The 12916-nt window shown below is 36.4% G+C and overlaps 1 protein-coding gene across 1 annotated transcript; it reads right to left on the bottom strand.

Moving 5' to 3' along the window:
• Window positions 1-37: 37 nt before the first annotated feature.
• LOC125254598 (histone H1-like) lies at window positions 38-1109 on the bottom strand. Its single transcript, XM_048169280.1, has one exon. It carries the CDS (start codon window positions 1090-1092, stop codon window positions 469-471), a length of 624 nt encoding a protein of 207 aa, XP_048025237.1. The 5' UTR covers window positions 1093-1109; the 3' UTR covers window positions 38-468.
• Between the last annotated feature and the right edge of the window lie 11807 nt (window positions 1110-12916).

The following is a 12916-nucleotide window of genomic DNA, read 5'->3' as shown; positions in this document are numbered from 1 at the left end:
CAGAAAGAGCTTAGACTGCGCCTTAGTTCAAATTAGAAGCTTTTATAAATGTTCACTAGAGAGAGAAACAAGCTTTGTCTGTGAAACAAAATTTTTTCACATCCATCTGGAAGGGTAAACGAGGCCCATCATCATTATTTTGTTTTACCAGTTTTGTATAAGCTTTAACACGAAATCTCAGGGCTGGTCCACTTGTAGGTGTATAACTGTATACTTTAGTTTTTAAAACTACGCAGTACATTAAACTACGTTAAGTGTTTTATCAATCAAGCATTGAACAATATCACTGCCTTTTGTGATTTAAATACTGCGCCAGGAACACGCATGTTAACAAACACTAAGCTTTTCAAATAATTTACTTCCATAATCATTAAAATTGTAGATAAAATCATTAACATCAGAGTTTTGCTCTTCTTTGAGTTAGTGGGTGGCTCTTAAAAGAGCCGTTGAGGAGAAACAGTGAAAACTTTATTTCTTTTTGGGCGCTGCCTTTTTAGGCTTGGCGGCTTTAGGCTTTGCCGCCTTAGGTTTAGCTGCCTTGGCCTTTTTGGGGCTCTTGGCTGCTGCTTTCTTAGCGGCTGCTGGTTTCTTTGCCTTCTTGGGGCTCTTCGTCGCCTTCTTAGCGGCTGTGGCGGCGGGTTTCTTGGCCTTCTTGGGCGATTTCTTGGCGGCGGGCTTCTTTGCCGCTGCGCTCTTGGGCTTCTTGGCAGCAGCGGGTTTCTTTGCCGCGGGCTTCTTCGCTTTAGGAGCCGCTTTCTTGGCCGGCTTCTTCTTGGTCTCGGCTTTCTGCTTGTTGAGCTTGAATGAGCCCGAAGCGCCGGTCCCTTTGACCTGCACCAATGTGCCTTTAGTCACCAGGCTCTTGATGGCGATCTTGACGCGGGAGTTGTTCTTCTCTACGTCGTAACCGCTGGCGGCGATAGCTTTCTTCAGGGCGGCGAGGGACACGCCGCTCCTCTCCTTGGATGCGGACACAGCTTTGACGATGAGCTCACCGACGCCTGGACCTGCTTTCTTGGCTTTTGCAGCTGACTTCTTCTTGGGCGCTTTGGCCGGGGCGGCAGCAGCCGGGGCTGGAGCGGTTTCTGCCATCTCTTTCTCGGATCGGATCTATAGTCTTTCAAACGCTGTCTGGTTTCAGTAATGAAGAGCTCGAGCGTCGCTGCGCTCTTAAATAACACATGAGAACCTTATAGACTCAACCCGCCCTGCTCGGTGTCTGTGCGCCTCCACGAGCCCCTCACGATTGTGTTTTCTTCTCTTACATTTGGGACAAAACTGGAGCGGTAAAATAGTTTGTCGCAGTAAAAACAAAGTGAGCACCGAGCAGAGGTTCTGAACTTTCACTGGAGACTAAAATACGCGGAGAGGAAATGTTTCTTTTGCCTCCGTCAGACCAAATCCAAGTCTAGCATCAGCCACGGGGAAAAGCTGCGTGTAAATTTGATGGATAGTTTTGATGGAAAAGTTGATAAAAGCCTGAACGCGTCCGCTGTGTGTTCAGAAAACAGACTGAATGCAACTTTAATGAAATAAGCATTAGTGAGGGGCGTGAAGAGGCTTTCATACAGCTGTTGTTTTGGGCAGCTTGAAGCACACGAACATCATCCGGAGTATCTGAGTCTGTTTGTGACTCTCCTGTCTGGCCCTCATCTTCGCTCAGTGGATGATGATGATGATGATGATGATGATAATAATAATAATAATAATAATAATAATAATAATAATAATAATAATAAATAATTAATAATAATAAAGCCAAGTGAATGAGGATTGTGTTGAAGCTCGTCTGAATGATTTGCTCATTTAAAGTAAGGCATAGCAACTTATTTAAAAATAAACAACTTATTTTTCTATTTTCCCTACTTGTTCTAGCTTGCACTTTTCTGGACAATGTTTGAAACTTTGTATTGCTGCATTTCTTGTGCCATTGCCTCATTAAAACGGTGTTCCTTTAAAAGTCTCTTTGGATAAAATCATCTGCTAAATGAATACATGTAAATAATAAAGCACAGGTCACTGATTGTAATTTTGTTATATTCTGATTTAACCACTATTTAATGCTAATTCATAAAATAGTTGTATTTTTTACACTATATGTTTGATATTTGCACAGATGTTGGGGTTTTGGTCAGGCCAGTTTGGCTCTAACCCTAAACAAACACTCTAGATCAAGATAACGAAGGTGTTCAGAATTACACAGGCAGGTTATTGGGATTGGTACTAAAATCTGAAGGACATTGAAACTGAAGAGCTGATAATAACTATACAATGATGTTAAACCAACATTTTGAATTTAAACATTCAACAATTCAAAATGTAGTTTTGTTGGGTCTTAGTTGTTTAGAAGTTTATGACTTATTCTGTGTTTCTTGGATTCGAGAACATCGGTTACAAGGGTCTTCTGATCCAGGACAATATTTTCTTTTCTTTTTTTCTCGTAAAAAAGAAATATGGCTCTCATGACACAGTAATTATATATTTTCCTCATGTTTCACTATGTTAGTGATGACATTTTGTGCTTCACACGTAAAACCACACATACACTACATCTCTAGCAACTCATAATGTAACTGCACATAATGTAATAACTGCACATAATAATAATAATAATAATAATAATAATAGATATTACAATATTAATGTAATAAAATGTTCATAATGTAATAATTTCCTCAAAACGTAATAAAATCTTGAGCTCATAATGTATTTTTTTTTTTTTTTTTCATTATGAGAAATGTATTACATTATAAACTCACCAAAAAATGTTATATTGTCATTGAAATTGTTTTTTTTTTTTTTTTTTTTTTTTTTTTAACATAAAAACATTGGTATTCCCTTACGGTACATTTTTAAAAATCTAAGTCTTAAACTACCTGTAAAAATGCACCATATTTAAATATTCATGCAATTATCATTACTATTATTATTATTATTACTATTATTGATGTTGATATTATTATCACGGTACTTTAGGGAACAGCACATTTCAGGGCCCAGTTTATGGTCAGTCCCCTCATGCTACATTTTGGTTGGATCTTTGTGGACTAACACAAACAAACTGTCCAATGACATCAAATAAAGATGCAAGGACAACATCCAGACACCTCTTAGAAGGAAAGACCTCTGGTACCAAGCTCAGGAAGGACAGGACTTCTCTTTGGTCCACAGCATGCAGTTTCTGCCCTTCAATCATCAGACTAATTCCTAAGGTTGGACTGTGACCGCCGTAAAAATTCCTCAGGACCTCAGCAGCAGTGGGTGAAACAGAGAGATCACAGTGATCCATTCATAACTATGTATGGAAACCTTGAGAATGATGTATTCTACAAACATTCATTTCATATTTATTCAGAGAAATAAGCATTCTCAGTGACAGCTATTGCCGTGCAACATCAGCTGTTAATGTACAAATGAAATACTGCATGACAGTTCAATCTTTTTTTCATCATGTTTGGTCTCTGTTTGTTCAGAATATTGCAAAAGGTATTCTGGTGTTGGTTTGTTAAATGTGAAATGCATTGCTAAACTTAAAGACACTTTAAAGATTTTCAACTTTGTACTTTATGCAAATGAGTTCCACAGGGGAAAGAAGGGTGGGCCACACTGTATGTGTCCTTTGCTGCCAGCAGTACTCTGGGTTCGGGCCAAATACCGAGCTCGGAGCCCTCTCCTCGGACAGCATGCCAAATACTCATATGCATACTATTTAATAATTTTATCTGATTATTTGTAAGTGTGAACTCGTGAAATTACAACCTGTTCTCACTACCGAGGCGTCAAAGACTGAAGCATGTGCTCCCAGCGTCACCTGGAATACGCCAACGGCTCTATGGATGACCTGGGAACTCCATTTCTTTCAATTTCAAATCTTTAGCGTCAAAAACAGATGCAAATTTTATTGGTATGAAATCACGCTGAAGAAGTCTCATTCAGAACACATCTCAATATTTAGCATCAGCTCACGTGTGCCAGATGTTGGTAATCGTAAATACGCTGTTCTAATGTTTGATATAATGTATTTTCTGTTTGCCGATATTAATCAGATTAACGTTAGCTCCCTCATGTTCAGTCACCGCATTATATCTGTCAACTCTGAAGAGGTTTTGCTTTTCATTTCTTTCTAAATTAAAGCACCTTACTAAACTAGGGTGATTAAACACTGTCATGTGACTTGCTATAGACCTTCAATCAGTTAATCATATTCATATCAGGTTCCAAGTAGTACAAGTGTAGTTTCAAAATGTTTTTTGTAGTAGAAGCATGCAAAACAACATTTGTTGTAAATGCAGAGTAATCTCAACACTTAATATGCTTTTAATGCCCAATAATGTAAAATCCAAAAATTATAAGGTCAATCAGTACTTTTTTTCCTATATATATATATAATGATATATGATATTTTCTTTTCTCATGTTTCAGCTGAAAAGACCAAAAGGAAATAAACGGAGGAGAACAAAAGCTGCAAAGGCAAATATTTGTATGTGTTGGTTTTAACCCTTTATCAAACATTTTATCAAGCATTTGTTAAATAGTCTCAAAGTCTTACATTAAAATTAAAGTCAATTCCTGTACATATCACCAAATTTGTAAATCAGTTGTGCCCCTTCTTGGACAGTCGGATGTCCCACACACTGCAAGAAAGTTTACATTAATTCCATTGTATTCTTTAAAATGATTACAAATTGGGCCAATCATTTATCCAATGATACATGGTGTATCTCTGCACCTCATAACCTCTGTTTGCAAGAGTGGAAATGCTAATTTGACTTGTCACATGACATCAGATATTGGATTATTTTGTCATAATCAGTTACACTGCTGATAATGTCATGCCTGCATGTGAAACATGTTATTTTTAAACAAATTTATATGAATATAGCTTGCTGTTTATGTAAGAATGGAAAATATTCTATACAATATTGCCACAATGTTCCATAATAAAGGATTAACATTATCAAAACAACATTTGTAAAATGTTTTGAGGATATTATTCCATACTGCGATGAAGTTTGGGCCAAATCTGGGTTACATTTGGCATTTCTGGTTTGTTTCTGGGCCTGGCATCATGTTTCTCAGCATCGGAAATCCTAAGCTCCAGTTCTGCTTGTCTCGTTCATTTTCACTATTACGAGCTCCGATGGTGTGAGGACCCTATTGGAATTGCTCAGTTTATTCTTCTTCTTCTTCTCTAGAGTGAATCGTATTTTTGAGCACCTAGACATGCTCGAAAACTCATGAAACTTTGCACACGCGTCAGAAGTGGTGAAAATTTATGTCTGTTATGGGTTGCAGCATTAGGCGTGGCAAAATGGCTTGATAGTGCCACCTAACGTAGTGCCCCTTGTGCTACATTTCACATAGATTTTGAAATTCGGTACACACATTTAAAGCTGCAGTCTGCGATTTTTGGCCTGACAAAATTCGATATTCCGCCATGAAACAGGAAGTTGTTGTAACTCGGGCAAACAATGTCCGATCTGCCCCAAACAAATGACATCTTCATGACAATAATCAGTTACGGTCATAGCGCCACCTGGAGGCAACAGGAAATGACATGTTTTACACTGTGATTACCTCCTCATAGAGATTTAACCAGATCAACATCATATGTTGTCAGTCTAATCTTAAGACCTTAGCGATGATAAATATCAAAGATCTTGAGTTTTCACTGAAGGGTGTGTCCGTGGCGGCCTGACAAAGTCTGATGTTTTGCCATGAAAGAGGAAGCTGTTGTAACTCAGGCATACTATGTCTGATCTGCTCCAAACTTCACATGTGTGATAAGAGTCCTGGCCTAAAGACATCTATATGACAATATTCAGTTGGCCGTAACGCCACCTGCTGGCAAGAGGAAATGGCAAGCTTTACACTGTAATTCACTACCAGAAACACATTTCAGTATGCCATGAAGTACCAAACATAATAGAAACGCGTTAAATCATGCAACACTTGGCTAAGTGCTAATGTATGCAATTAACGCCACGAAACAGGAAGTTGTTGTAACTCAGGCATACAATGTCCGATCTGCTCCAAAACTTCACACATTTGATAATATTTCTGGCCTGAACACATCTATATTGCAATATTCAGTTATGGTCAAAGTGCCACCTGTTGGCAGCAGGAAGTGTGGCATTTTGAAATTACTTGGCCATAATTCTCCTATATTTACTCGCTTACATGCATGTCGCCTACTGTTCACTGTTTTCCTGAGGCCAACGGGTGGTGGTTAGCCAGGGTGCGAGGGCCCTTTCATCGCTGCTTGCAGCTTTAATTAGGTTTTATTTATTTTTTGCTACAATAAAATAATCTTCACGTTGCAGAAAGGTTGTTTTTAAATGACTTAAACAAACCTCATATAAAGCATTCCCTAATGATTATTTTTAAGTTTCATATTTTGCAACCATAAAATAACAGTACAGGGTAGTTGTTTTTAAATAAAATAAGAATATTTAAATAAAATATAAAATATTTAGATTAATATTTTTAAAACCATCACTTAAAACTTTGCAGATGTTTTTTGTTTAATGACCTGTACATAGCTCTGAAATTATTGTAATTCAGCATATAATAAAATAATCTTGAAAGATTTTCAAAGCACAGTGATTTATTAATTTGATTTAGTTCTAGGCTACATCTCTTTCATGAAACAAGGACAAGCTGTTCATGTCCTCTAAACGGGTGAAACCCTCAGGCTCGGTTACCTCTCAGTGACATCATGACTATCACTATGTGCACTAGTTTTAAAATTTAGTGTTTTTTTTTGTTTTTTTTTTCTAATTGCAGTTTCTAGGACTACTGCATGGCAGCAGCAGATCTCTAGGACTGAGAGAGTTTTGACAGATTATTTCTTTTGAAATTGTCTATTTTTTGTCCAACTTCACATTTAAGACACAAATGATTCCAGTGAGAGATTCTTTCCTTGTTATCTTTTAGTTTAGTAGTGTCCAATCCTGCTCCTGGAGGGTCACTGTTCAGTTCAGCTCCAACCCCAAATAAACACAGCTGAACCAGCTAATCAAGGCGGTACTGTTTAAACACACAACTACCTGACAAATATTCTGACTGAAACTCTCTCCCCTGCTTTCACAGACAAGGCTTAAGCTAGTCCCATATGAAATGCTTGTTTGATGTGTTTTAATTGAAAGCAACTTACACTGACATATCTTAAAATATGTCAGTGCCATTGTTTTGTCTCAAGATGATCACCAGTTTTGATCACTGTTTTTTCTAGTGTACGTTTATAAAAGATACTTAAATACCATAATTGAACTAAGGCCTAATCCTGGCTTAGGCTAAGCCCTGTCTGTGAAACCGGGCCTCTGACTCTTCCATTCGGATAGGAATATTCTCGGAACAGGCTGCGCAAGAACAAGGCCGGTTACTTTGCTTTTGAATTTGCTTTGGCTTCTTATATTTTTCATTCTTGTTCTGTTCTCAATCCTGTTAAATTGAAAGGATCTTTTGTTGAGCGAGGGGAACTAAAATAGCCAATATCTAATGGCAGAGCAAGAGGAACATGCAAACACATTCATTCTCTTACAGGCTTCTACACAGTCAGATACATGTTAACAGGAATGGCAGTTATATTTACATCATTTATATTTTGATTTATAAAAATATCCACAGGTGTGCGATCACAGTCGACACATGCGCGCTAGAACATTTTTCATCTTTGACCAGTGTCTGTGCTATTTTTCTCCAGATAATACAAATGTTTTGTACTGTTTTAAACTAAAGTTGTGGCTATCTCATAACCACCCTGCACAAGCGCTGCATAATGTGGACATCTGTTGTTGTTGTTGTTCTGTCTGTTTAGTTTAGTTTTCTACTGTGAAACAACAGACCTGAGTACTGTTGAGAACTATGGGAATGATTAGAAGACCATGATTGATAAGGGCCAATGGAGGGAATTTGGCCAGGACACCAGGTTACACCATACTCTTTACAAGAAGTGCCATGGTATTTTTACCGACCACAGAGAGTCAGGACCTCAACTTGAGGTCTCATCTGAAGGAGGGTGCTTGTTACGCTATACTGGGGCACTGGGAACACACAGAACACAGGATGAGCAGTGCCCATGCTTAGCTTCAGTTGGTGACCTTGAGCTACAGGGTGATTTGACTGTGACTAATTTAGAGAGAAGAGATTTTGTTGCTCAGCACATACTGTTATGATCCTTTCCCAGTCTAGGGTTGGGAGAGAGAGTAACAGGCTAAATTATTTTGAAAATAATAACAATAGTAAAAATAAACATGGAGGAATCACTTCAGTCCTTTGCCCCAGAAATACAACAATTGCTTGAGTTGGCAGAAGTAACAGTTTATTAAATTTCACAAAATATAGATAAACAAGAAAAGGAAAGCATTAAATGTTGATGCAAAAAATGAGATCCAGGCAGTAGATAAAGTTGATGAAAAATTATTTATTCATTACAATTAAATTTAGCCTCACACGCAAACTTTAATCGATAATGAAAATACTTAATAAAACCAAAAGGTAAAATAACAACCATAAAGAAGCAGTCAATAGTTAATCATAAAATTTAGAGTATTGTAAAATTTAGAGTATTGTATCTAAAAGATGAAGATCACAAAGAGCAATAATTAAGACATCTGCAGATAAAAGACAAGAAGTAGAAGCCAAGGAGAGCAAAGGAGGGAAAAGCTGAATTATCAAATGACTCGGTAAGCTTTATACCATGAGCATATAGGGAAATTTACATCCCACTCAAATTGATGTTTTTGTTCTAAAAGAAAAGGTTAAATGGTTTTACCCAGTGTAAAAAAATAGATATGAGTTGTTTTGGCCCCCCTTTGGGAATTTTGCAAATCTTACCCTTTTAAATGTCATCAGGAAAAATAACAGACATATTTTGATCAGATTCAAATGAGCAATAATTCTGATCTGCCGTATTTGGCAGGCATCCAATGTCTAACCACAAACGTGTCAGCGTGACCTGTCACACTAGAACACTTGAAGAACAATTGAACATAGAAATCATACTCTTAAATATAAAATAACCATAAGGGTACAATCACCAGTGAATACTTGAAAATATGATAAGAATTAATCTATAAAGTATGAGTACATAAATATATGAAAGCAAAAGTAAAACTTTTAAATCATAAGCCATAAACAATTAACGTAAATATTAATAAAAGTGCATGAATATGAATATTGACCTTTTCGGATCCATCAATGTCTTCAGGAGAAAACCAGGAAAAAACAGCAAACAAAACATCAGCTTACTGATAGAGGGAGTACAAATAACCTATTCAGGTAAAAGAAAAGAAATAAACAACACAAGCTTTCTTTAACTCCCTTACTAACTAAAAACAGGGATAAACATTAGATACAAAAGAAATTAGCACCCTCTTGCTACTGCTTCCAACCATTAAACTAAAAGATACAATGGCTTAATATACTGTAACAAAGAAATAGACTTGGGTAGAAACTCACTATCTGTATCACAGCAGACAACAGGGAATTCAGAGTTTACTTTTAACAGGAAAACACACAAGTTTTCAGATTCAACAGGATTAAAGATCTCTCAAGGCTGGTAATCAACATGAATACTGGATAACACTTAACTCACAGCAGAAGAACACACAATTCTCAATTTCAACAGAATTAAGGAGTTCTCAAAGCACAAGTCTGGAGCAGGGTAGAAGTGAACCTCTCTCCATTACTGTTTCTTCTGCTCTCTTAGCACACTCTCAATGATGAGCTTCAGCTCTGGACAGTTAGTGACTGCTGAACAAGCAGAGTGAGACAGAGACACAGAGAGAAAGAAAAAAATAAACACACCTCAATCATGAATATTAAGGCAGGGGCCAGCAACCAGTCTGGGGTGGCACAGAAATCTTCATTATTTTAAGAAAAAAATGAGTCTGACTATAATGTACTGGGCTGTGCCTACAACACAACTGAATACAGTTCATTTGTTCTTAATTGTATTTGAGAAAGTGAATTAGATCATGGAAGGCAGAGTGAATTTGACTATTTAAAAAAATAAAACAATCCTCACCTGCAGGCGTATTAATAAAAGGGCTCACACTATAGCTAAATTTCAGCTTGTTCTGGTTCTCAAAACCCCTAGTAGCTTGTTCTCCATGAATGTAAAGAATAGTGAGCCAAAATTCCTCAAGAAAGATGTGAGAGACTGATACTGTCATACAGAAAATGATTCCTTCATCTTCATGGATGAGACATGAAGATACTGTAGCTCAAAGATTATTTAACCTTTATGTATAATCAATTAACTGTTCAACAATTCTGAGTTTGTCTGTTTCAAAAACTATCCGAAAAAGTAAACACTATATGTTTAACGTCCTATATTTTCAAAATAAATCATTGCAACAGTTGGAAAAAGGAAAAAAAAAAAAAAAAAAAGTGTTGTCTTTTGAATTCCCATTTGCAAGATGCGGAAGTCAACGGCACATACATGTCAGAATGTAAAATGTATTATTTTATGCATTTAAATGTGATACATTTTTGTTTGTAGCCTACTTTATAAATTAACTCAAAATTTGCATGTTCTAATACAAATGCACAGTTCTCAAATTTATGCATTAAAAAATTACATATCAGCTTGTGCCTTATATTGTGATCTCATATAGAATATTTTAGTCCAGACACATGTGACGCATAGACAGAATATATCTCAAATAGGTCTACATACCTGCATGCACAGTTTTAACGTAGTTATAATCGTCTTTTTGGTTATTTCATGACTTAATAGACGACAGAATTACGACGTTTCATGCTCGTGGTTTCTTTTGCGCTTTATTTATAATGAGTATACAGCGCGCCATATTTGCGCGTGATTGAAAATTGCGCGATCTTGCAACCCACCAGTTGAGAAACATTGACGTAAACTATAGTGTTCGCCGTTCACTGTTCTGCTGAAGCTCATTTGGCACCTGTACCATTTCTGCGCGCGTTTGACTGGCGCCTGTATGGCGCTGAGGCGAAAATGGAGTGCGCGTCTGAAAAGTCTCACGTTTTTTGTGGTCTAAAGGTCATTGCACACTGAGTCCGAAATTCGCATGCGAAACTTTCGCACGTTGAAAAATAAATTCGACCTCACGTTGTCAATCGCGTTTGCACAATTGCCTCCGAAACTTTCGTCCGTCAAAAAAATATTCGGATCAGGTTCGATTTTCTGCGTTTTTCGCATCCGTGGCACGCATTTTGAGAGACGTTCAACCCTGCTGAAAAAATCAATAGAAACCATTACAGAAATTGTAATGGTTTTAATGGTTTTAAAGGGAACTGTATTGGTTTTAATGGAAACTGTAATGGTCCTAGTGGGTCTGTATGGGTAATTTGCTTTTTTCTATTGGTGGCATGTTTTGCCTATTTGCCTGTATTGGTTTTAATGGAAAATGTAATGGTCCAAGTGGGTTTCTATTGGTAATTTACTTTCTTCTATTGGTAGCATATTTTGCCTATTGGATACCAATAGAACATCTTTGGCAACCTATAGATTACACGTTGGTATCTTGACACCAGTATGAACCATTAGAACTCCAATAAATTGAGTGGTTTCTTTAGTTTGATTTAATGATGTACAATTTATAGGTTAGATGCAGATTTATTTATTTATTTTTTACAATTATTACAACACAACAAAATAGATTAAATATGACACACAAACTAAATCTTAGCTCATTTTTCAATTGTTTAATGGTATCCTTATGTAATATGTGTAGAAATTATACTGTTAAATATATGTATTGTTTAATAGAATTCACACAAAATTGTTCATTCATATAGGTCATGGGTCAACATAACTTTCCATTTTGTCCCATTTTCCCTTTTGCAGTGTAACCGCATGGGAAACTTTGTAACTTTCGTAACTTTGTTTTAAAAACTGTGTGGGACAGGAGTGTGTGTGTGGCCTGGTAAACCCTATATTATGGGGATAAAATGTCCCCACAAAGATGGCAATATCTGAAATCCTTGTCCGTGTGGGGAGATTTTTCATACTAAGTGATGATTTTTAAAAATTTAAAATGCAGAATGTTCTCTGTGATGGGTAGGTTTAGGGGTAGGGTTAGTGTAGGGGGATAGAATATACAATTTTTACAGTATAAAAACCATTAAGTCTCCATAAAACATGAAAGCACAATGTGTTTGTTTGTGTGTGTACAAAAATAACATAACGATATCCAGAAATCAATTTTAATTTATCAACATAGAACTCAAGTTTAATGTGATTTCATCATTCACCCACTAAGTGTGGGTTTTCTGTGGGGTTGGTTAGCCCATGTGGGGCCCTTAGCTCCGGGGCCCATAGCAGGTTTACTGTGGGCAACCCCCCATGTTCACAGCACAGTACAAGTTAAATCATTGTTTTATGATTAAATGCTCAAGGCACAGGGTTAATCAAACTTTTTAACAATCTAGTAAAATGTCACCAATGTCATTACATTCATTTGCCCATCCCATAACTAAAACTGCACACAGTCAACAAGATAGCAAGACAAGTACTGTCTTTACCTGTTTATTTGTAGACTGAGACTGAGACAACTGTGTGTGTGTGTGTGTGTATATATATATATATATATATATATATATATATATATATATATATATATATATATATGCACTACCGTTCAAAAGTTTGGGGTCAGTAAGATTTTTTTAATGTTTTAAAAGAAGTATCTTCTGTTCACCAAGCCTGCATTTATTTGATTAAAAATACAAACAAAATCAGTAATATTGTGAAATATTATTCCAATTTAAAACAGCTGTTTTCTATGTCAATATACAGTAAAGTGTAATTTATTCCTGTGATCAAAGCTGAATTTTCAGTTTTATATATATATATATATATTATAATACACACACACACACACACACAATATTAATATATTATTTTTCTGAAATGGCAATAAATAAATAAATA

The sequence above is a fragment of the Megalobrama amblycephala genome, linkage group LG19 (genome assembly GCF_018812025.1).
Source record: "Megalobrama amblycephala isolate DHTTF-2021 linkage group LG19, ASM1881202v1, whole genome shotgun sequence".
Classification (NCBI taxonomy): domain Eukaryota; kingdom Metazoa; phylum Chordata; class Actinopteri; order Cypriniformes; family Xenocyprididae; genus Megalobrama; species Megalobrama amblycephala.
Note: the sequence above shows the minus strand (reverse complement) of the source record. Positions and strands in the feature narration are given on the sequence as shown.

What these genes read in the sequence shown, in the direction of transcription:
- LOC125254598 (XM_048169280.1), bottom strand. Translation starts at nt 1,092, where the DNA reads ATGGCAGAAACCGCTCCAGCCCCGGCTGCTGCCGCCCCGGCCAAAGCG.